Genomic DNA, 26,380 nt, shown 5'->3' with positions numbered 1-26,380 from the left:
CTCCTTACGTTATGCTTCCTCGTCCTAGTCAATTTTCGACGACTCTTCGCCAATACTGATTCCATAAAACAACACCTTTTTTCTTTCTAAACGTAATTTCTTAAGTTGCCTAAAGAAAGTATATCAAACAAGATCTGAAAGGGGAAAGTCGACGAGCTTCTGTTTCCGTTCCCTGCACTTTGGCAACAGAGAGGAAGTCCAGTCTTCTCTTTGAGAAGAAATGCAACGTACACCCGGCTGTGCACAAAATTGAAACGCGTTACGAGACAAACGTGTTTGAAGTTGCGTTGGTATTGCGATACCAACTCGATTTTAGAAACGTGTCGCCGGCTCGATCTTCCCCTGGGGATATCGAGGATATTTTCCTACGATCTGAATACGATCTCGAACTGTTCCGGGATACTAGCCGAGTCTGTGTCGAGAGAGTTTCAACCAGATTCGTTGCTTCGTCAATCTTTTTGGTTAGCAAGTTTACCAGAAAGTTGGCGTATCGGTACTTTGGAAGAAGCATTCTCGTAGCTGACGCCAAGTCGATTTCTCGCCGGTGCGGTGTATTGTCGCCTCACGAGACCTTTTCCTGAGGTTCACATTCGCGCCATATTTCTCCATACTTGAACCGAGTACCGACACGTTTCGATGAAACCGAATTTTTTTGTAAGTTTGGTCGACGTATACGTAGCTTTCTCTACTCTCCACAGAAAATTCTTTTTTTTTTAGACCGACATGAAACTTAATCAATTTTCGAGAAAAAATTTCGCCAGATATCTCGGCAGAGAACTAAAATATAGAGTGCTCATAGGACTCAAATTCGATGAGGGACAGCCAGTTGTACGAGTTAGTAAACAATTTACCTCTCTTGCTGCTCTTTTACTTTTGCAAAGAAATAATTCTGCCTTGACATTGCTCCGCCTCTTTCGCCGTACTCGTCCAACTGTGTCTTTTCCATGATATTGCCATTAATTTCTCATGTCTCGCAAAAACTTGCTTCCCTCTTATTACCATCTACCGTTTCCCGCTTCCTGCTAATCGTGTTCCACTGTCGTACACATGGCAACGCGAACGGAAGTCAGACGACAAAAACCAGAAATAAAGAAGGAAGATTCGCTGAGCCTCATACGAGATACAATAAAAATTGCTGAACCCTACAGTCATTTCGATGAATCTCCTCTGAATTCGAACACTCCAATCTTTCGATCACCTCCGAAATAGTCGGACGATCGAATTAAATGAAACGCCGAGACCCCGGAGAGATTACGCAAATATTTCCCCTCTGCCTGAATGGTCTTCGTCCTTTTTCCGGAAACTTCTATCCTCGCCGCTTCCCATTCGTTTTCGTATATACGTCGAGCTGTAGTCTATGTACCATCCGTTCTTTTTATGCGCGCGCGGCAGCGCCGTTCGATCCGGCAGACCACCGATTTTTAACAGAACGAATAAATTGCATCGTAGTCGAGTAAGTGCTTTCGGAGAGATTTTTAAACATCCTCTCCAATATGAATCTAGCAATTAAAAGTTAAATTCTGAACAGAGGTGGGTAAAATGTTCTCGTGCACATTTCGTATAGGTACAGTCATTTCCTTGATAACTACAGTCGAATTTGAAGAGCGATCCGAAGCACTGATGGTTATCCGCTAAGATTACGTGTCTAACTCCTGTAGTGGAGGAAATTTACACTTTTGTCACGTTCAAGTTATAAAACGTGTCGCTTTGTTTTATGTCGCTTATATCACAGCTGGTGAAAGACGTTTTCGTCTGACGGTTTCGAATGGCCGATTAGTTTGAGATAGACGCTAAAGCACGTCAACGCTGCAGGTGGTACCGAAACGAAGAGGAGGAGGCTCGTGTTGTATATATATATAGAGGTATAAAAAGGGGCAGACGATTCCATGCACGATAAAATTTATCACCCGGTGCCGGTTGAGGTGAACGGTATCGGAAAGGATATCGAGATTTATCGCAGCGAACGCCACGATTCTCCCCCAGAGATCGGTTCCGTCTCCTTGGTGGCTCGAACCACGCGCCCCGCAGATTCAATCGCAAGCCACCGTTCGATACGGACCGATACCATCGAGTGCTCGCATTATAGATAGCGACGGCCGTTCGCTGCGCTGTTTTCGCGAGCTTCCGAAGACGATCGATCCATCTGAAAATTTCCATCGTAAATTCGAGACGCTTCCAAGCGTCTCGTTTCCGTTACCGTTTGCGAACACCGTAGACCCATTCACGTCTCCCACGATCGCTACATGCACTTACTACTCTCTTGCAATCCGGAAAATTTCTGCAATTTCACACTCTAGTTTTGATACAAACTTATCATTTTCTGCAGAAGATGACTGGAACGCAAAAAACGGAAATTGCTCTCGACTGAAGAGTACTGGTTATAATAGATCTGAATAGTACTTGTATAGGATATTGTTACGACTCCCCGTGCACACTGCGAGCTCGCGACCGTCGCGCCGACATGTACAAATACTAAACTACGAACTGAACAACCTTATTTACAATAATAACGCTTTTAGAGATCCGTATCAGTACGCGTGCGCTTTCTGACAGCCGTCAAAAGTCTTCTGCTTGATCGATCCAGAAGACGTCCTCTTCGATCGTTTTCTCATCGTTCGTTGCGAGCAGAGCACGCAATGACCATGTACCTGCTGCTCGCATACTAAACATGCTAGCAAACTTTTGCATTAGATTCCACCGACTCGTACAGCTTCGTCGAAGAAGAATCGAGTGACTTATTGCTAACTGACTTTACGATACTGAAGGAGAAGTCGCATTGGCGATGATACGGGTATTCGGTAACATTCGAGAACAATACCGGATGGTTATTCGAGGAAATGAGAAATTCAATTGGCACGGTAAACGAGGAAACCGCGAATCGGCGACTATCCGATAAATCTAGGTATCGCGCTCAACGTCACGATACGACGGGCGCCGTCCACGGGTTTTACTACCTTGGAAATTCTTGCCCGGTCGTAGCGCTTATGTTTCCGAGAAGAGGATAACCGTAAAACTGTTGTTCGTTCACATTAATCATAGTCGCGAAATAAATCTCCGGATAATCCGTAAAATAAACGAACAGTTTCAACTATCTGCCTAATTTCGGGCTGGTTGAGCGACGTTCAGTGACGTCGTATCATGCTTGAGCGAAGAAATCGCACTACATTCACCTATTTTGAAATATTCTACTCTTTACCGTTCTCTTCCTCGCATGAAAATTTCAAGCATAAATTTGCTTGGTGAATTGATAAGTATTACGTGACTATTATGTGTGGAGGCTCCCCATTACTCTTCAGCACTATGAAACCTACATACATTTTTTACCAAGAAAGGACCAGAATTTATCCTTTCGAATGCTGATGCTTTTATATTTATGCCGAGAGCTACGGAGAGAAAGGGAACTAAGGAGAAAGGGAAGGAAAGTAATTCGCGCAAGATTGAGAATTCAAAACAATTCAAGGATAATCCTACTCCCATTTACCCCGCTGACTCAAACTCTCCACCTCCCCCTCGTTCCATACACCCCTTTGTTTCGTTTCGCTGAGCGCATTTATAGGAGAGGGTGAGTTTCCTCTAAAGGATTTGTACAAATGATTAGAAAAAAACGTGAATAGATTCTGACCGAAAAGGAAAATGCTAGCCTTCTAAAATTTATAAAACAAATTTTCACGATTAATTTGCATCAATTTTCTAATAATTCACCTTTCATGAAGACATTCGAAAAAACGGAAGGACCTTAAAAGTTGAAAAAATCGTTGGAGTTGGTACGAATTACACACAACGCGAAAACTCTTTTATGTGCTGTGCCTGAAATGTATCGCGACAGACACCGGAAATTACATCAGCGCAGTTATATCCGGTTACAAGGACAAGGGCAACCATTACGTACGGGAAGAGTAGCGGACGATCGCGAGCTTCCGGACCCTGCAGCTTTAAGGTAACAAAATCCGAGTCCTTTTCACTCGCGATGCGGAAGATGAGGATTGCTTGTCAAACGCAAACGTTCGACGTTGCAGCGAGAAAAATGGCTGAGGAGAGACGAGGAGAAATAAAGAGTATGCGGGAAAGGGAGAAGCGCTGCTCACTGGGAAAGAAGAAAGAAGAAGGGAAGAATGGACAGCCGGAAGAGGTGAACCCAGTCAGTCTTCAGCGGTCACGTTTACCTCGAGTCGGCAGTGTTCGTAAAACATCCAATTTCCGTAGAAGGTGCAAACCATAAAACGCTATGGTGTTCCTACTCCAGTACGACGAAACGACGAGCGTGCAAGAATCCTCGTTCGACAGCTTTTATCGTTATCCGAGTCCACCGACGGTTTCGTGACAAGGTGCTCAAAAATGAAAGTGCTCGCCAATGCGAAACGGCTTATTTCTGCGAGTGTTCTTCACTAGACAAACCGAGTGGAACTTATTTGGGAAGCACAAATACGAGTATTAGAAAGATAAGTTAATTAGTAGTGCATAGGAGAGTTGCAAGATAAGCCTGGAAGTGAGGACAAAAATAGAGTACATGCATAAATCCTGCATAAATTGTGCATAAATTGTGCATAAATTGTGCATAAATTCTAAGCGCGATTTTCAAGGAGAATTATCAGTTCTTTGACGGAAAGTCGTTTCTCCTGGTCGATATAAATTATTCCGTGAACGTAACGTCGGCGATGAGATGAACCCCTCTGACGCGAGTTGTCTTCCTCGCGAGTTGCCATATAACGCCAAAGTCGAAGAAATAGGAAAGATTCGAGAAGAAAACTCGGCCGGTATAATTTGTCGTCGGCCCATGGAAATTGCAACGCATCGCACCAATCCCGTCCAACCTCCACCACTACTCCCACCCGACTCGTATTCGTGCGCTGAATCACTTACGCCCGTCTGAAATCTCAGCGCGGTTGTAAATAAGCTCAGCAGACTTCTTTAATTAAAACGCTGACTTTAATTGTCGCTTCATACAGGTCAGGCTGGCGAATAAAAACTGAAGATTTACGGACGAAAACGCGTAGATTGCCAAGAATTTATGAAAGCACTAGCAACGTTCTCGGCTGAAAGATCAGCCTCGGCAGTGGCTAGCTACTTCTTCGAGTGAACAGACTGCCTATTTGCTACCTGTGACTTCAAGTATCTGCAGTGACAGATCATAGTGCGTAGCTCGATTGCAAATCCAACTCGTCGATACTCTGAGATACTCGAAAAATAATAAAAAGCAATTCTGTGTTTTATTAAAAACTTTTTTACTCGTGCAATATAATCACTGCTGGTGGTGCAAAGCACGGCACATAGTAACAACGTGGATGAATGCGCATGTTGACAGGTAGTAGACATTTAATCGATTAATTCGTTGCGCTGCACGATCGCCTGAAAAATACATGATAATATGGTAAATCGTCGATGGGTAGCCGTTATTATCAGAAAATCCAAGCAAAGGAAGAATCGGGCAACGAGTCGCTGTTTTTGAGTATACACATCCAAAGAAGTACGTGCGATGCATCCACAGAAGGAAATGGACCACTGTTAGTACGGTATAGTCGCAGAAAAATAACATCGCCTCTATCTACAGCCGTGGAATTTTCCTAAATTTTGCACGATAATCGTTAGATGGGTTCGGCTCGATACCCAAGTCACGCAGCCTGTCCCCAACACGTGGAGAATACATACTGACGTGCAACAGCCAACCCTATAACTCAACGTACACGGCCACCCTTGCGAACGTCTGTCCTCTGCGAGACAGACTACCTACAACCGAGCTACGGCCGTACTACGAGTACCACAAGAACGCGAGGAAAGCAAAATGCAACTGTCGCGAGAATTCGATAAATTCGAATCGTTGGAATATTTTCCAGAACCTCGCGCCACAACCCACCGAATGTCAAATACACTAAAGCTGCATTCTCTCGCCGTACCTGGCAAGCTAGTTCCTCGCTCCCCCGACGATTTACTTAACACCACCGAATTGTTTTCCTTAGCCGGGCACTTGTTTGTTCGAAACGGCACGCGATTGTCGTCTGAAATGAAGTCACCGAGGGAGTAAGAATGCACTTTCGACTCTCGTCAACGGTGGTCACCCAGAAAATACATTAGAAGAACGAAAAATGTATTGTTACTGTAGTCGGAAGAATCATTGATAAGGCTAATAATCGAAGGCAGTATCTGTGGCTCGAGAATCTGTAAAAATTTCTACTTGTGGACCATTGCTTGCACCGTAGATCCATTCGAATCACCATTCTTTGCTTTTCTTCGATGCCATTTTCACGCGTTTCCAGTCACTGGACTTCACTCTGTTCAACGGAAATCATTCTTCCGGAAGATCAAATGACAAATGGCACAATTGTGATACTCATGTTATCTCCTCTCTCTTTGGAATTTACGCTTCTCCCATGTGTATTTCTTTTTTGCACGTTTCAGCCAGGTCAATGTATGCTTAGATTATGCGTATTGCATCAACGATAACAAACACGGAAGAATTATCAAAAAGAATCTGTATGAACAAAAATTGACAAACAACGCTTTTTTATTTCTCTAATTAGTATTCGTTTTTCTGACGCACATACGTACCATACTGTAGGAAAAAGAATATTCAATTTTTCCCAGCTCGGTTCGAAAGCTTTGTACGCAGATTTATTTCGAGTAATCGGAACGTGCCACGCACTCGCCGCGAAATTAAATAAAAATTTTTGGATCGTTCGATTCGGAAGCTCGTAAAAATGTTTGTATAGGGAAAAGAATTTGTCTCTATTACCATAACAGGTATTGGACCGAGGCGTTATACGTGTAACATGGTATATTGCAACCTCTCGCAATATTTAATCGATACATGTCAAACCAACTAAAAAAGAGGAGATGGCGACCAGGCGATCGATGAAAATATTTCTCCTAAAATCCATCGGTGGTCCAGCCAATCTTCCTAACTATTGAAATATAGTAGGTATTACGTGGCATTTTTGATCACTTTTTGAGGATCATGCCGTTAATAACGCACTGGCGTAAACGCGACTGCGTCGATTTTTCAATGTCTCATATTTACGATAATAGCTCGTGTAGCACTGCCAATATTTTCTAGGATTAGAAAGAAAGTTCCCTTCGTTGCAGTCGAGTTGCTCTTACCGCAATCAGTACTAAAACTGGAGACGAAGAATCGACGTACAGATGCGTTTAGCCATGCCACTCGATGGATCGATCGAAAAAGATTTCAGATGCAGTACAGAGTACCATTGTGTTAGCGAAAATAGCTTGACGGTGAAAGCGGATGACAAGCTTAAATCTGTAGGCAGCCTAAAGCGCACCAAGGGGAAAGAGGAAGAAACGTATGCGCTCGAGCACGTTGCAACGCGACGTTGCGACCCGATAGCGTCAGAGAATGTCCCGCAAATGGTGCATCTGAATCGTGGCAAGGAAAAGATAGCTGTATGTAGAGTTGCTCGTGCACAGACTCTCTTGGAAACGCACTCAAGTTATATACGAGCGAATATTCGCTCGTACAGAGACGGATAAGCACGCACAGATAAACAAATGCGCGTCGAATCGGGCATAACGATCTGTGATGGCTTTGATAACACAGTGCTGGTGTGCATGACTCGTGAGCGAAATCCAACGCTGTGCTGCGTCGCATTCGCGTCGGCGTCGACGCATTCACACGCGAAGAAACAAACCACGAGTGGCAATGCACAGGCAGCGGAATAAGGAGCAAGAGGAGACGTTAGCGACTCGAAGAACTCTCTCTAGGAACTTGTCGAACGTGACGAGACTGAAACTGCTCGTTGGAATCCACTTCCGCTTAGTTTCCTACCTTCTGTATTCTGGACCGCGCGTCCACCTCTCGAATATCGCGCGTCCATTGATGTTGCAAGCAACTACTTCTTCGTGCATTAGGAGACATACTCATGCAACGGTGGAACCCTGAAAGGTGTATGTATTTTGTTGTCTAACTTGACGTCCACCCAATACGCTTGTAACAACGTTGTTCGAAGACACGAACTCATCGTAACATCCTACCTCGAGAGTAAAGTTGGAATAGAAATATATGACCGTAAAATTAACGTTTGAGGCACTAATCAAGTGACGTAACAGGAATATTGGAAGATGGCTTCAGCTTCTTGCAGGACCACGATACACTGTTATTCTCTTTTTATCTTAAGCTGGACTATATTTTTAGTCCCACTGTAAATGGGTTATTAATTCTTCTTCTTCTAACATTTACTTCTTTAAAGAAAACGAGAGAAAAAGCAATTTGTCTTTTCCACATTTTCCACCTTCATTTCTGTATCATGCAGTTTCCACAATTCCATCCAATCGCACCATTGATAAAAAAGAAAAAATTAAATAATAAGAAATGTTTGAAGGTGAAGTACGGCTTTGAAAAAACGGTGGCTGAATAGTGCGATACAGTTTCAAAGTCGATAAATCTGATCGATGTCCTGGAAAGTTCGTTGAGGGGTGAGAAAGGAATAGAGGGAGGTGGAAGTAGGAAAGTGGAGTCCGTTAAACGAGCTTAACGTGTGCTGCCGCGGTAAGGCATTACTCTTGACTAACGGGCCGTGTTGCAAACCCTATTAGTAATATATTTTCTCGGCCCACTGGATCTGCAGATCGGCTATTGTACCGCTGGCCAAACGGTTTACACGTTGTCGTTCAAACACACTCTACGGAAGATTCTCCTTCCACCTTCGCAGAGTATAAGTTCGCCCTGGTCGACCTCCGTCTTCTCCGACAAGTTGCTAGGTTGAAACAGAATCTAGAGGTGTCTACCGACTAAAATTGCCTCATGTGTGAATTCTCTCGAAATCTCGGGTGCCCTCAGACTCACGTGCGATTCTTCTCGAACAAATCCCTAGATTTTCTCCTACGTTTTTGTCCAAACTTTAAAGCTTTTCGAAACAACTACTTTCGGAAGATAATTCTGGAAATGACGTACACGATGCTTAGCTGGCGAATTAACGATGTAATTCCTTGTTTTTCTTATCGACCACAAACTAGAGGGCACGTTAAATCTAACGTCCTAGTACCAAGACATAAAAGCTTACGATCGAAATTCACCAGGGGGCACATGTAACGACATACAGCGGTGTAAAGGCGAAAGTCGTTCGTCGAAAAGCCAGCAACCCAAAATGCTCGCTTTACGACGCAACGCGGACCATAGCGTCTCGTAACGCAAACTGGTTGCGACATTGGAAACTATGACAGTTTCAGACATGTTACGCTATCTATCTTTCGTTCCCTATGGAGATTGCATTTTTCTTCAAACACACGACAAACGCAAACCTTATGCATCTGTAAATACAGACGCCAAACTGCAGACCTTACATTTCTAAGATCCGAGATCTCTATCAAGAAGTAGACGACAACACGATGGTGTCGAAGAACGAAAAAATTGAAAAGTGGAACGAGGTAACCCCTCAAGTTGAAGAGTAACGCGTGCGATATTCATAACGAAAACTGACCGTTCGAACAGGAACAATAGAAACGGAATACTATTTTCATGGGAAAACGGCTGGACTGTTGAAAGAACAATGGCCAGTCGGGGGGAGGCTGCGTCTTAGGAAGTAACGGAGGGTGGCCTGAGACGGCGGATAAACGCGCTATAAAAGGCCGTGAATGCCGGCATTAGCGCTGCTAAACCGTCGTCTTGGGCAGACTGGCTGTAATCTCAGCCAAGATTACGACGTTCGTCTGTCGTACGGACTCCAGGGATCGGCGATCCAGAGCCTTGCATTCTGTGAGCTTTTCGCTCCCCTTCCATCGGCGAAGTAGCGTAGACGCTGAAACGGCAATCGTTCTCAAGAGAAAAGATGCAGAACGAAACGCCCCCTTCCAAACTGTATCGTCCTCTTACGCGAATCGATCCACGTAAACGCTTGCTTTACGATTTCATAGCTTCATTCGAGCTAACGCGGTTGAAGACCTCGATTCTTCAGGGAGAAAGCAACCAGGCCAAGGGGAGAAAACTTGAAATGATGACATTGCGAATGCAGCTGTAATAGCTTCATTACTATCGAACAGTTGCGCCGATTCAAAGGAGAAAAGATAGCAATTCTCTGTAGAAAGCTGAATCGTACGATAGAACAAAATTCGATGGCTCTTCTAGTTACCTACTAGGGCTCCTACGTTTTTCGGACGGAAAATAGCGATCTTTTAATTCTGTTTGAACAGAGCAAATGGTTCTCGAGTATATCTGATAGGCGAGATATAGCTCCTGTCACGACAGGGTCTGGCCACCAGTGATCTATACGGTATGCATACCTGGGTTGGTGGCTGGGTTAGTGGCTGGGTTTCTTACTGGGAAAATCTACTCCTTAACATGTCGCAATCTCACGTTCGTCACGGCTGAACCACCGCCAATGTATTTCCTTGGCGTTTGCGAATATGGAGGGAAAGTGGAAACTTGTTCGTTCCCTTTTCGCGACGGAGGAATATCGCGAGAAGGTATATACCTACATGCTTCAGCTGACATTGTTGCGACAATAGCCGCTAGCAATTTCCACCGAGCACGCTCAACTGGAGAATACATCGAGTTGATATGAAACTCGGCCTATTTGCGTTCACTGTAGCTGTATCGCGAATCAAATCGCTTGACGAAGAAGTCGAAGAAGTCGAAGAAGGGTAAGAGACCGAGAGAAGAACAAGACGATGATTCGGATAGAATAGAAGCTATTTCCTTTCTACTGGGTTTTCCCTGTCACGCGATCGCACTTTTATTTCGCTACAATGTACTCGCAGGTCCTTGCAACTCCTCCAGCTGCAACATCCTCCTACCGTTTTCGCTTGACATCTAGGACGTATTACCGTTCACGTCTTCCCTGTTTTTGTGTTCGCAGTGCCGCCAGCTCAACCGATAATCTACGACGCAAAGAGAAGAGACATGAGCAAACTCCTCGAGGCCTACCCCGAAGGGGCCGACTTATTTCTTGTCTGCGAAGTTCACGGAGGTGAGTGTCAACCATGTATTTTTATCCAGGACATCGATAACAGAGGAAAGTCTCGTGTACTCTTCTCATCCCATAAAAAAGTAATCTATTACGAAGTGACTACTCGCCATAGTAAATGAATCGGCCGAAAAATCCAGCAGGTTCTAATAAGGTCCGTAATGGATTGCCTCGAAAAATTACCACCAGACGTTGGGAGAAAAGAATTACCATAAATAACTACGCGTCGTTCATAAAAAGCCGACAGGTAGTATTCGAGCATCCGTCACAATCGATCAAATTGTTCGGTGACAGCGTTCGTTCCAGGCTTCTCCTCCTGGGGAGGAACGAGGGAACTCATTCGCGGTGAAATTTAATAGAAAAATGCACCATTCACGAGCGAGAAAAAAATGTAACCTCACAGTCGATTCATCACGATTTGCTTTCGCGTTGCCCATACTTGGACCGAATGCAGAGAAAGGAAGAGGAATTCCATAATCGCCGCGGTTGCTGCTATAGAAAGGAGCTTCGAATGGAAAATGCCGCGATGTCGACTAGGTATGTCAAAATGTGTAAGCCGCGTTGGGATCAGCGGGTCGCGATTCTCGCGGTAATATCTGCTGCGATGTCTAGCGAGAGAGGAGAGGAAAATGTTCACGCATAAGCGATCGCGCGTAAATCGCGGAGAAGAGGTTGTAGAGGCGCAAACGTCTTTCGAATCTTGCGTACCGAACGAGAAATCCCATTTCCTTGAACCGCGAGTATTCACTGGCGCGAGTCCAATTCCATTTAGAGACGGCGCGGCGCGGCGCGGCTCTGCGCGGCTCTGCGCGGCTCTGCGCGGCTCTGCGTGGCGCGGCGCGGCGCGGCGCGGCTCGAAGGAAACGCGAGGCAAAGTAGTCGAAGTAGAAGAGGAGTAAGGCGAGAGCTCGATAGAGAAAAGGAGAGTCCAAGCCAGTTTTTCTCAGGTTCCTCGCGGACTACCCTGCTGGGTGTCGCATCGCACGATGAATCCTCTGGACCGAAGCCAATTTTAATCCCAGAAACTGCCGTTCCCGCGACACGAGCTACCACCCCCTTCACCCATCCCTTACCATCCACGAATTATCACCTTCGTCATCTATCTTAACTGTCGCCCAATCATTAACCCAAAGAACTCCGATCCCATAGAATTTATGGTTTATTCTGCCAGTCGATTTCAATAATCTGTAATCGATAGAAACTTTAGCTTTGATTTAAGAGTAAAATAGAATCGAATGTTTATTTCTCAAACGAAGCGTTAATAAGATTAAAACGTTTTATTTTGATTTTACATTGAGTTCTTTCTATGCGAATCATAAAAATTCTCCGTAACCGTGGAACAAACTTTGGAATTGTTTAACTTCCATTAAAAGCCTGATATTAGTTTGAATAATGGAATCTCGAAAATTAACGGGAAAACTTGACCCCTTGCCCAAACTTTCTGTAATCCAACAAGAAATTTTTTCGTTTTCTCTTCTAAAACCCTTTCCACCGACCTTCGAAGAAGATTACACGGCTTGTAACTCGCAAGAGAGCTGGCAGGCAGGCAGTTCTCCGGACGAGCGATTTGTCACTCGACGGTGAAACGAACTTCCAACTTGTTCCGAGTTTTTCGCTTTTGCGCGCGCACAGGTAGCCGATGACTTCGGAACGAACGGTCCACGATCCCAACGAAACTCCAGACTATCCGAACAATGAACGAAAATAAGAAGGACTGCTCGAGATCCGGCAACACAAAACTTTCGACAAATTTATATTTTCCTCTTTCGACGAGTTCTGACAAAATCGCGCGCTTTGCATTCACTGGAGGATCGAAACCATCGTGTCGCCTGTTTACGCGACCGCATTCCGCTCTTAAGCATGTCATAGATACAAATTTCCACACTTCGTTTCTTCCAATTTCGTTTTCCAACACAGGAAATAGCCAAGATCAGAATCTTCAAAGGTATATTCGAAAGTTAAGCAAAACTATACGACTACGGAAACTATCAAAACACTTAATACATCTCCGCGAATCATACATCGCAAACACGTCTAGTTGTTACACGCAAGAATACGTACCTACGTAGATATGCACAATGTCTCACGTTCTCCATTTAGCGCGTTGTTCCGGCATTGTTTAAACGCCAGCTAGAAAGCAACTGTACAGAGGACCACGATAAAATGCTTGTTTTAACGTGATACGCGAGACTCTAACCACCTCCAAACGTATATCACGGACACCGTGCTATATTTCTCTTTCATTGTTCGCGTAATCTTTTCACTTCCCCTTCTTGCTACGGAAAGGTAGCGAGAGAAATTGAATATTCAAGAAATTCTCGAAACGTAGGAACATTTAAGAAGGCTAGCTATCGTTAAGGTACAAATAAAAATCTGTTCATCAAGCACAGAAACTGAATATTAATTTTAGTAAGGTTAATTACCGTGGGAGAAGTTTCTCGCAAACGTTGGATGTGGAACCGCTTAAGCAGCAGTATTCGAATAGTAGCAGTGGCAGGCATCGTTAAGAACGCATTCGTTACTAACGCAGCAGCAAGCAAAGGATCCCTCGATGGATGCTGCAACTTTCAACTTCCGCTCGCAGAGAAGTTCTCGCGCCGCGGAATTCCACGAGTTATAACTTCATTCCTCGTCGAATGTCATAGAACACGCGAAAAGATCATACTACCCTCGTATAACGGGTTCTACGGGAAATGGAATTGTCAAGATTCGTACAAATATAGCGGACACTGTCGAGGACCACTAAAATTCGTTTCCTGCCGCGCCTCCTTCGCTGCCGCGTAACGTTATTACGACCAAGTCGTATCCAGCCTGCGAGCCTTATGATACATCGTGCCCGCGTCCCATTCGTGATATCAACTAGAGAAGCCCAGAGAGCAATAAAGACCCTCCTCTTCCCTCTTCAGCCGATACCCTGCCCTCGTACCTTCTACCTTTTCTACTTCCACTCCCTCACCCAGGCAATGAAATAATTCCCCACGTCGCAAAGCGGAAACATTCACTCTCGATTCCCCTTTCCACCAATTCTTCCCCTCTCTGCTCCTGCATACATCGCGTCTCTCTTTAAGCTATTACTAAATTTCTCCACTCATAATTCGCTCGTGGAACGAACGAGATCGACCTGCCTAAAGGACATGATCGTCGTCGAAAGTCAACTATTCCCGCATACGCGATTCATCGAAACTTTCCATGTGCCAAATAATTACGCGAATTACACGTACGAGCAACATTGGCATGCAACGAGAAAATGGAGGCGAAGAGCATCCGGTGCTTTGCAGACTATAATGTGTCGCTGTCGAGAGGCTAACAGAGTCTATACTTTGAAATTCACGAATCACGCTGGTTATACTCCAAAATGGCTGAATTAGATTCGGCTACGAAGTTGAGGTTGTCGAATCAGAGCCTCTGTTGAAAGAGAAACGGAGAGAATCGGCGTGATTAAAGCTAGTAAAGGGAAGGCTAGTCTAGCCCCTAGGATCGGAGAATCGCGCGTTCGAACTCCTTCTATTTCCATGATTCCATCCAGGATCCATACAATGAAGGCGCTCAAGTTACGCGTTAATTGGCCTTCGAGAACAAAGACGAAGAGCACGAAATGATCGGTGAGAATGATACGTCGCGTATGCGAATGCAGTCCCACTGGCAATGTCCGATTTTCTGTCGTAGCGTCGATCTTCCTGTCAATTAGGGCGCTAGGATGTCGACTCGGTCATCGGAGACTGAAAGAGAAACGGCGTCCTTGCACTGCTCGTGTAATTATGCTCGACGACGTTCCTCGATCTCTAGGCGACAAGTTTGCGCGAATAATTAACCTGGAGAACTAGATGTCCGTACGGCTGGTACATCGGGACTAATAAATTGACGAACGGACGTCGCAGTGGTGTCCATTGCAATCGCTATTGTTGCGGTCGAGTAAGGTCCGTCGAGCGACGTGATTGACGACTAGATTGCACTGCCTAATACACATTCGTAGACATGGGCATAGTCTCGATGCGGTACACCGCACCAGACGCTAGACTACTCAGATTAGTCGAGTTGCTTCAATTGTCCTTGCTACGGATAAACTGTGGAGAAATATTCCGTTAAATAGACGTACAGGAATTTTCAAATATCGCTAATCCCTCTCCCTAATCCGAAATTGAAGTTCATTGGTAAGGTAAATGCCCCAGCAAGTGGATAATCGAAAAATGCATGCCTCGACACTTGAATATTGCGTCCCAGTAGCTCAGTATACGATTTTATGATACTAAGTATATCTCGTTTTTAATTGAATTTAATGAGCATTAGAGTTGAAGCTTCTAATTACATAAAAGTAGCGTTGCTGTTCAAACACTGAGACATAGTTGGCTACTGGGACACTCGCAATGAGTATTCTAAAACGTCTAATTTTTTGCATTCAGGCAAACCCAGACCTCGAGTAACGTGGCTTCTGGAGTCGAAGGTAATGGATGCACCATCGGAAGTCCGAGAGACCCAAGGGCCAACTGGTGAAATCAGCGTGGTAACCATAAGCAATGTGACGCTGAAGGGTCTCACGAGGAGTCACTACCACGCCAAATTGCTCTGCAAGGCGAGCAATACTCATTTAGCGTCGCCGCCTACCACCGCCGTCACCATCGAACTCCACAGTGAGTGAATTGATCGCTCTTCAACGCAGCTAATTACATTGCGAAACTAATTATCTAATCGCCAGGGACCTCTGGATAATAACGCGCAATTAACGGATAAAGACGTACACGATTTTGCTCTCGAATGCCGCTTAAGAACTTTAGCAGTCGAGCATTGAAAGGATAAATCGCTTTCCGGACGAGTGCAATTAACTCCCCCAAGGAAGGCGTAAGATTTCAATACCGTCGTTTAATCTGTTTAAGAGTACAACGGGGTAATTTCTTCCTGGTCGAACCGGTGAAAGCCGAGCTAGTTATGCTAATGAAACGATCAATAATTAATGACGCTAATTACTCGCGAGGTAGGACGAAATTGCGTCGCTCGAAACTCAAAAATTTGAACGCGATGTCGCGCGGCTTGCGGCTATCTGAACAATCGAAATGCGGTTTTTCTGTTTTTTTTTTTTTTTTTCACTGATTTTCATACACGCGATAGCGTACCAGATATTAAAAGCAACCAATACACCGCAAAAGAGAAAGGACGAATATTGAACGATTGCGCCGTCATTACTCGATTTTAGCTGGGGAAAGGCCGCTTATTTCATCACTCCGCTCAGGAACGTGTTGTCTCGTGAACGCCCATAAAAAATGGCGATATTAATAGCAACGCAGCAAAAATGAAATATTTTTTTAGACAATTATAAGAGAAACAAAGAGACACATTTTCCGATGAAATTGTTGTAGGACGTGCTGTTAATTACAGTTGAAAGGCAATCCAATGTCATTAAGAACGTTACTTCTATAATTGTCCGAATTGCGGCGGGCTGTGTTCACCAATACGAGGCAGTATGCCCGCAGCAACGCCCAATTAAATTTTATGGAACACATATAGGTATGTATGCATCAAAAGAGTATACCGGAACTATGGTCTCGACGCATCGTGTTCACTCCTATCGCAGTTTTTGAAACAATTAGAGGATACGAAAAAAATGCGTCAGCGACGATGAAAAAATACAAAAACAATAATTCAACGCGATAATTGGAAAAGAAGTCGTATCTAGCATTGTTCTTTTTGTCGTCGGTGACCCGTAAACAGGTCGAGGAGGACGAGGTTTTTCGCTTACTCGATGAAAACGTTGCCGAAGGTCAATGAAGAAAATTAATCGAATGAAAGCAATTGCAACCGATAATATAGTTCAATCATAGAGAAAGGAGAAGATTGCGGCCGACGCTACGTACTATAGTACATCGAATCGCCATTAGTTAATTAACTGGACGAAATTACCATCACCTTTGAAGGTATCACCGTCAAATTCAAAGTCCCGAGAAAAAAGGTAATTTTCGATGAGAAACGCGCTTCGAATTCCATTCGAGTCCTTAACCAGGATTCAGAATTTCCATAGTTGATGATTCGATTAAAAAGTCCAGGGCGATCGCAGACGACACTCGATGCGAGAAATTAATATTAATAATTTCCTAAGCACTGAGCCAGAGGCTCATTCGTACGCTCGAAACTTATCGAGCAAGAAAGTTTCAAGCTGGACAAACAAGTTTAAATTAAATTGCTCGTCAGGATGAGCCGTAGTTGCGACAGGCAGAGAAGGAAACCGAAGCAAACAATTTTGAAGGAAGGTGTTGGTTTTGTTAATGCGAAAGTGCCACCTGGGAAATATACGTAAACTAAAACGCTACCTTTAGACGTACGTACTTTAAAGTATTCTTCAAAAACAGAGGAACTTTTTATCACCTTTCGCTTTCGTTCTTTCTTCTCTTTCTTCTTCGCCTTTTCTCTATTGTTGAGAATATTTCCTCCTCGTAATATATAATATGTTTGAAACAAATAAGCGAGGCATGAGTGTTCTTGACTTAGGTTACAAACCTGGCTGAGCAAGAACATAATATTGAGGGTAACTGAATATTTGATAAAGTGCGCACTTAAACCGCTGAGAAGTTCTCGCGAAACTTTCTATTATCTTACACTCTCGACACCGTGCTCTCTCGTCAAACTTGCTCGTTACACTCCAAGGTTCTTCCCCGAGTAACCTTCTTTTAAACTCTGACACCCAGACATAGTAAGAAACACAGGAGTCATCCAAAAGTTGGCGGGAATTCCTCGTATTCTTTCCAGAAACTTTAAATCTGTACTTGGAACGTTTTTCGGTAAAGATAGCGCGTGTTGATTAGGATAATTACAGTTCCTGGTTCCTTCGAGCGAGTTATGCCGTTCATGCTCTTCCAACAGTTTTATCGTTTTTTAACTTTGATTCAACAGGAGGAGCAAATGCTGAGCGGACAACCTCTCAAGAAACGTATTTTTCTTCGTTTAATGTTTACTCGAAACTTATCTACCGCACAGACGAAACATCAGAACTCACTGTTAACTTGGTTCCTCGATCCTCTGTTAATTGGGACTGGGTTAGATGAGGCGCGTCGCGAATAATCGAAGGGCACTCGAGTTCAACTACTTGAAAGTCTAACAAGTTGGAGGAAGGGAGAATGGAAAGGGAATAGCCTGATGGTAGACGCGTGCGTTGGGTCGTTTATTTGAACGAACGAGGGAAACCCGTGTATAAATTCGTCGTAAATATTTGTATAAATATTTCATGACTAAGCGACGGCAAGGAGCAACGTGTCCCGGGGGTAAACGGAATCGTTTAAGAAGTTCTTATCCTAATATATGAGTAAACTGAAAGATGGCACTAACCGGAAAAGCACTGCGAACGAAATAGAAACTTTTCGAACTCTTCTAGTCTAAGTCCAACTAATTTTATTAATATTAAGAACATTATTAAGAAGTTGTATTCTTTGCTCGAAAGAAGCTAAATTTAAGAGAATTTATACAGAGATTGTGAAAGAAGTTTTTGGAGGAAAGATAAAATGAAAGTAGATCTCCATAATGTAGCCTCGACGAGACTGATTTTGAAGGTAGGTCCAACAAATTTCTCGGAAGATATTATGACGCAAATTTAAAACGCGAAGCTTTTTCATCGCAATATAAATTACGGGAAATGAAAGTTGGAAGAAATATGCCAGAAACAAGGAATAATTAATATTAAACATTCTATTCTCTGTTTTTTAAAAGAGAACAAAGTTGAAATCTGTTTTGCTGAGAGCAGTTAACGAAACAAATATGCAAAGGCAACGTCGTTCTGAATTACTCCCCATATTCAACCGATGCACCACAGTGCAATTGTTTTTTTTGCCATTTCGAGCAAAATGCCAGAACAGGATAAGGATAAAAGAACTTTGTTTTCTATTACACCTGAGCTAATTGAAAACAGGATCAAAGAAGTATGCGTTGAATAATTGTGAAATTCTTGGCCACTGCATTTGAAATTCTAACGAACGAAACAGGTGCACGCCAATGCTCATGCAATTCTGACTGAATATGCAGTCGGTCAAAGCGATTTTTCGGTACCTGTATCGAATATATCTGCATACTTATGTGTCGAAAATTACTGCATAGGATTTGAGAATAACGACGGACTCGAAGAACGAATAGTGCACTGTAGAATCATTCCTCATTAGCCATCCACCACGACCGATAAATTCCTGACTTAACCAGACAGTTCTATAACGTGAAAAGGATACTGCAAACAAGAAGGATCAACCCTAAATTACCAGGACTTTTTACCGAAGCATTTCTTGGAAACGGTTCATTTTCATTAGCGCATAGAATTAGAGAACGTGGCTTCAGGAAATTGGTCCACTCGTATAACGAGCTCGGAAAATCTCGCCTTTTTGCTTTTATGGTTCGTCAACAAAGAAATCTTACTCGACAAAAATGAAATTCATCTATTCGTCCTTATCGATAGCTGAAAAGGAGACCAACGAGTCTTTCTAACAAATAAGACCTATTTAAATCTTGGTTTGCTGATAAAGACATACAAATTTGAAAATAAATTTGAAGACAAAATTTGAAATTTGAAATTTGAAATTTAAAATTTAAAATTTGAAATTTGAAATTTGAAATTTGAAATTTAAAGTTTGAAGTTTGAAATTTGAAAATTAGCCTACTTCTAAATTGTTCATTAACTACAAATGAATGCAGTGTCTATTCTACGAAGTAGTATTAATCATAGTAAGGCAGCCAAACGCGCAGTAGTATCAGACTCAATGGTCAGACGTTGACGAAAATATCTCGCTGACAATAAAATCCATATTCTCTAACTCTTAAAGGAAACCTTGACCTTTTCTCCTTATATTGTGCAATGAAATTTATTGCTAATTCATCATTTCATCTACAAATCAATAAAGCAATATAGAAAGAATTCTGATTCACCGCAGTCTCAGTGACCTCACATTTGATTTAGTGCATTAGCAATTTGAAAAATCACGATTCATTCTTAGTCGACATAGTATATATCGCGATGAGTTTTTAGAGGGAAACTAGAAGTGCGATTTCGTGAAGGGAAACGAAACTCAAGAGATTTGTGGATCCATAGAGTCGCAAATGGTGTAACGACTCTCGAAAGTACCCTGGTCGTGGCAACTAAGAACGAAAGGGTTTAAACCGCTCTTGAGACGAGTGAAGTTCGTCCTCGTAACTTAGTCCTTGATAACTGAACCCATGGGGAGCAAATAATTTCGCTTTTCTCTCAAATGAATCCTTCCTGGAACGCGGATAATCCTAATAAACCGAAATACATAAAATATGACTTGCTTTTAGCCCGAGTAAAGACAGAAATATTGCATTTCGAAAATCCCTTGGAATTTTCTCATCGAATTTTAGAAATTATTAAATAATCAGTCTGACAAAACTTTGAGTACAAAGAAATGGCGTTCGAGTAGTCAGTACATAACGATAACAGCCGTAACAACGCCTTGCCAAATTACAGCAATAACGTCGTTTAGCTAGATTTCGACGAAATTTCACTTAAACTGGCGATTCGTAAGATCAACACATACAGACCGTTGCGTAATGTTCCCTCGTTCTAACTGACTTAATCTACAAACGAGCCATTCAAACCTTTCGTCGAGTCTCTTTTTCTTCTTATTCTGCTTTCTGCTCTTAACTTTCTTTCATTCTTTCAATTTCTATTTTCTCTTTCCTTTTCGGAGTACATTATGCTCCTGCCAACGAGTACGCCAAGTGTGTGACATATTAAATTTACTAATATGCTAGAACATGTCGAGAATGCCTATAAATGGCGCCAAGAAAAACTTCCCATCTTCCTTTCCGGCCCAATTATATTTTCTCAAATTTTTTCTCAAATTTTTTCTCAATATCGTCGACACGAAAGAGCTGCGACGCATAAATAGCATAAATTACGATAAACGCAGTAGGCGTAATATGTATCGAGTAAGAAGAAGGAAAGAATAAATGAAAGATTATCTTGCAGCTGAAGCGAGAATATTAAAAAGCAGAGCCTTTAGAGTTCTTCGCGGTTTCGTTGGCTAACGACACGAATTTTGATTTACAAATTAAATTTTAGCTTCAGTCCTGAGTTTCAACAGCAGTAATTTTCCGACTGTTTTTGTTTTCGCTCGGCTCCCTACGACTTCTAATTACGCAGACGTTCCTTTTTTGCCGCCCTGCACCGCACCATTCCTTCTCCTCGTTCTACTTTTTCCAACCTATTCCAGTCCCTGCTTATCGATCTCTGTTTCCCTGTTCGTTCGTCCTCTGAAACTTTTTTCGACTAGATGATAAAACGGACAGGCTTAACAAAACAGAATGCACGCAAAATAATATGGGACACGGGACGAAAACATTCTCAACCAGCTCAGCGATTACTATTTCTGCTGCAAAGTGAATGCATGTGCAATTTTTCCGCACGAAATTCGAAGCCGAAAGGTAAAACTGCATCAGGAAATTGCAAGGAAACTGTTGCAAAGCTCTACGTCGGAATGATTAAACAAACTGTTGAGATCTTTTCAAGCTCCGCATCGGACGTACAGATAAATGAAGAGAGAAGACGTGCGTGATCGGGAAAGTCTTCATTTCGGTTCTGACGAAGCCCGGGAAACGAGGAAACTTTTTGTTTGGACAGCGAACAGAGCCGCTGTCCCGAAACGGGCGAGGAGACTGTCAGGATCAGTAAGCGCATCAAAATTGTGGACGGAGGTAGAAGAAAAAAGTTCTTCAGAGCGTAGCCTGGCTCTGACACAGTTTTCAAGCGACTAGAATGACGGTGCTGCCCGACTGCATAACGCAACGTTTTCGCCTTCCTTTTGCAATGTTTTCTGTTTACCGCGACGCCAGACGAAAATCTCGCACGCTGAATTGTCTGCCGCGTGGAATTTTATTTTTCACGAGTCACGAGCTAATCGCGTTTGCGCCAACTGGCTACTCAAATCTTTTGGAATTTCACGAATTTTAGGGTTGCTTTTGCAACTGAAAAGCCAGAGACGACCCTCCCTGTAAACTTCACTTTAGATGAAAAAACAGTAAAAGAAATTTCGCAATTGAAATTCGAGGTCTCCCAGAATGTGGAATGGAAAGTTTTGCTCGAATCTCCGCGGTCGCCAGCAAACCTTGAAAAATCAGTGAAACTCGAAGGCGACGGAAGAGGAAAGAAGTTGAACCGCGTATGAGGCAGCCATTACGAAACGAAGCAATGCTCGCGATGACGACGGAAGGAGCAACGGTTATTGAAGTAGTTGAGCCGTTCGAGCTAGCCAACACGGCAAATTTACGTCTCGGCAAAGTTCTCTCGAGGCCTTGTACGGATCAGTGGAAAGTTTGAAATCTTCCGCGGATGCTGCGAGGCAGGGTCGCGCCTCTCCACGCTATTTATCCCCGATTCGGCTAAACTCGAAGAAGTTGCGGAACGATCAGAATCTTTGAAACGGTAGAATGAACCGTGATCTCGTAACGAACTGTGGGAAAAAGTTTTCCGCGAAGCCGCGTCCCTCGAGGCGACCGCGGCAGGCGAATAATATCGTCGGAGGCAGAGGATCAGGCGATCGTTAATCAACTCGGATAAAAGATTCGACCGGCTCAGCCACGGAGTTGCGGAGAACGGAAACGCGTAGACACGACGTAACGAACGCTTTATCGGCCATAGAACAATGGCGGATGATTACAGGCCGGTAACGAGAAACGGTTACGCTGCTACTGCTCGGCTGTTCTGCCTCGGCGGCCAGGTTTCGGCCATACAGCTCGAATGGAACGTTTAATTAATACTCGGTTATTTTCTCGTTGGCCTGTTACCTACCCTCAATCTTGTCATCCAATTAATAAGGAATTGCTCCCCGTGAAAAGCTACTGTCAACACAATCCACGATCGAAGAGGCGCTTCACGCGTCAAACAGTCAAGATGCTAATTAATGACACACTCCTAACGAAGTTGTTTTATATGAGACTCACCGATGTTTCAACATAAAGCCAGTATGGAGATGCAGATCTTTGTCACAATGTGTCGACGCTTTTAAGACGCATTAATATATTACAAGGCTTGATGCAGTGTAATTATGAGCAGGGTGTGTTGCAAGGATACGTTATAAGTATAAGGAGATAGCCACGTAACGGGATTTAAGTAACGATAGTGTTAATGCAAAGAGTAATTAGCTATTTCCATTACAGTTCGGAATGCTCTAAGTCTGGGGACGGAATAACAAAGAATTATTAACGACTACTTACTGAATTAGAATCTCAAACGAGATTCTGTTTGCTGAAGTTGCTTAACTTGTCATTCAAATCACTTCTGACAACGGATCGTTTCCTTGAAAGCCAAGTCGTAAAGTTTCCAGAGCAGCATTCAGTTTTGCGCTCTCCTGTCGGACCATCTTTCAGTTTTCTTCACTTTTCTTCAATTTCTTATCTCTTAGACATTGTACTTCTAAGGATAAGAGAGGGATGACAGCTATTACGCCCCATAATTCTTACTGTACGCAGGTTGTAGAACTAATCGGCTTCATACACGCTCGGATTCGACTTAGAACGGTCGTGACTTAGATCGTAACCACTAGCTCTCGAGATATTGCTCGCAAACGGTCTGAAGAACATTTTTCTTATTGCTGCCATGTTAAGGAAGAACTAGTTTCACGATTCAACCAATTATAACCGCCCTTTTTTGACGCTTTCACTCGCTTTGACGCGTCATAAATCAGTTCCTTGATCGAGATATCTGTCGATATTTGCTTCCAGTGAGGCCGCTGAAAGTCGAAATTACAGGAAAGGACAAAATCCTATTGGCAGGAAAGAAGTACGAGACCAGGTGTCAGAGCACAGGATCAAAGCCGCCAGCTGTTTTGACCTGGTGGAAAGCTTCGAAGCAACTCAAGAGGACGATCAAAAACGTGAGTAATAAATTAAAATTTTAGTCAAGTTAAATAACCAGATATAATTGATGTTATTGCGATGCGAAAGATACAGTGATAGATCCCGTGTCTACAGAAGGGAAAAACAATCAGAGTATGGTGCAATTCGCGGCAACGGCACGACTTTCAACGATACTTCGATGAGAAGGGCATTTTCAGTGATTGATGCTCACTCCACCGACCTCTTCGAGAAATCATTCTCTCAAGCTTTAAAGGAATAAAAATATCGAGGTCTCGATAACGATACTCGAGGAGAGGAATAAACTTCGTATGACAGAGCGTAACAAGTGCTCTGGAAATAACATCGTTTCTACTCCAGTACGGTGTTTCTTCCACTTTTATTCATCCTTTTCGCTTCTCGTTCTGTCTCGTTCATCGTACCTTCGAAGCTCGAATTTTCCTGTCCTCTATTTCTTTCGATCATCCCAATCGATCGTGCAATAACATTTGTCATAGTTATTTATTTTTCCTTTGCATGTAATCATGATTCACAGTCAAGACGTTGTAATAATATGAGAAGAAAAATTCGAAAGTGGATCAGGATAGTCGGGTCGAATCGAAAAGACTAAATCTAAAACGCGTTCTAGAATCCGTTCCTCCGCCAATATTAGGCAACTTGCGTGCTATCACTTTGATGGAATTAGTTCCACATCCACAACGTTAGAAGCCTGCGATATTCGAGCAAACTAAACGAATTTTGGGTGGAAAATGTAACGGCGTTGTTTAGTCACCTCATCCAGATAGTTAAGCTGGAGAGATTAAAACGTTAAGCAACCTCGCACCTTCTAGAAATTCACTGAGCAATTTACTAACTCGAAATTGTAGCATCGTCGACGAGATTGTAAAATAGCACCTCTAAACAGCGAACAAAGTTTAGTTACCAAAAATTAATTACATGTCGCCCTCCACGAAACGCTATCAAGGTTCAACGTCATGACCGTCTTGGATACTTGCAAAACTTCGTTCAAAAATAAGTCGATCAAAGGGTAAAAACAGCAAATCGTTTAGCAACCAGAATATTTTGACGGACTTAAAATTAAATTTGAAATGAATGATTCACTGGTTAGGATTTGAAAATTATAAACTGCATGTACGCATTAACTAAATAGGAGGGAAGAGAGGGATAAAGAAGAAAAGAAAAAGAGAAAAAAATAGGAGAAGTACAATACGGCAGGCGTGGTGGTGTGTCAACGACACGGCTGCTCGTAACTCTTCACGCCTTCTGCTTCTTACTAATCCAAGAGACGACTGTTTTTGAGCATATTACTAAAGCTATAAAATACATCAAGTTATATTTTATTCAACTTCTAGCGATTCGCCTCGAAATTCGAATTCATATTACTCTATTCTAATTTGAAATTCTGGAATCAATATTACTCGCTTTTATTCAACGCGTTAATCCTACGCGATACAAAATAGAAGAATGCACTTGGACATGGAGAAATTTTTTATTTCCCACACAGAATATCAATATTTAACTTAACGCAACAGAACATACTCTCGTACCAATATTAACCAACACGATTCGGGTTCTCTTTTCCCATTTGTGCCGAAAACTAACCTAACGAAAACGTAGAATCATGATGAAAATAACTGTCCAGCCAAAATAAACTGCTTCGTACAACTATCTATTTTACTCGTTCACTGTGCGTTTGATTTACCCCCATTCCAAGGATGCATCGGTTTAACCATGTCCCCCATGCGATTGACCTCGCGCAGCTGATTAATCCAATTTCGTTTGGTTACCATGCGAGAAATACGTTATGTTTTTAATTGACTCCTATATTCCAGTATAGATGATAAATAAAGCTGAGATTTCAAATTTTCCAATATGATTAGTCGCCGTTATTGGTCGCATCAACGGAAAGGTTTTGCTAGTGTAACGACTAAAACAGAATGTTGTCGCATCATCCCTTAAGTGCTTCTTTAAAGAGAGTCCCGAAAAGAAGCATGAGCCTTTCTGTTAGAATATCGAGGAAACAGTCGACAGAATTCTCAGAAATAAAACAAAGAGCGAGAGTATAACTGAGAGGAGAAAATTCAATGTACATCGTATCGGTGAAATTCTTTACAAAAGATGCTGCATACTGATGAATAAGTATGTCCTCCACGCTAAAGCATCGTCTTTGATCAGCCACCTTTGAGAAACGTTACATCAAAAATGCGTCGAGGATATATCCGTCATAGACGACTACGATACGGTCCCGTAGGATTGCTGGAAAATCAATGATTAACGTTGTTTTCGTAACATAAAGGCTCGAAGGCATTTTTCGATCGAATGACTTCACGTCAGTGTCTAGCAATTACCTTTACCCTTTGTTCATTTCAACGTCGAAAGTTAACACTTGGTTAATTAAATAATTTGAAAAGCAAGAAAAAGCATTTTGTAATTCAGAAAAATGGAACAAAATATCGTAAAATTACGTCGTTTAGAACAACGAAAGAACTGATACTCTGATACTCTGAAATTCATCGACAATAAAAAAGAAATGTAAAATGATAGAACAAACAACTCGAACATGTGGAAAATCAAGCAAGTCGTTGCTAGGTAGAATCCTCCTTGACATGAAAAAGAAAAAGGTATCTATGTTATTTTCATTT

At 42.7% G+C, this 26,380-nt stretch overlaps 1 protein-coding gene across 5 annotated transcripts in view; it reads left to right on the top strand.

Moving 5' to 3' along the window:
• Positions 1-26,380, top strand: part of LOC143179064 (kin of IRRE-like protein 3) — a 91,282-nt gene that overhangs the window by 32,687 nt on the left and 32,215 nt on the right. For all 5 annotated transcript variants that reach the window (XR_013001892.1, XM_076378065.1, XM_076378064.1 and 2 more), the window contains exons 5-7: positions 10,800-10,910; positions 15,308-15,535; positions 23,607-23,758. Coding sequence is in view for 4 of the 5 variants with exons in the window: in XM_076378065.1 (XP_076234180.1) it covers positions 10,800-10,910; positions 15,308-15,535; positions 23,607-23,758 (491 nt within the window). In the remaining variant the exon portion in view is untranslated. The remainder of the gene's footprint in view (positions 1-10,799; positions 10,911-15,307; positions 15,536-23,606; positions 23,759-26,380) is intronic.

The sequence above is a fragment of the Calliopsis andreniformis genome, chromosome 5 (genome assembly GCF_051401765.1).
Source record: "Calliopsis andreniformis isolate RMS-2024a chromosome 5, iyCalAndr_principal, whole genome shotgun sequence".
NCBI lineage: Eukaryota > Metazoa > Arthropoda > Insecta > Hymenoptera > Andrenidae > Calliopsis > Calliopsis andreniformis.
Note: the sequence above shows the minus strand (reverse complement) of the source record. Positions and strands in the feature narration are given on the sequence as shown.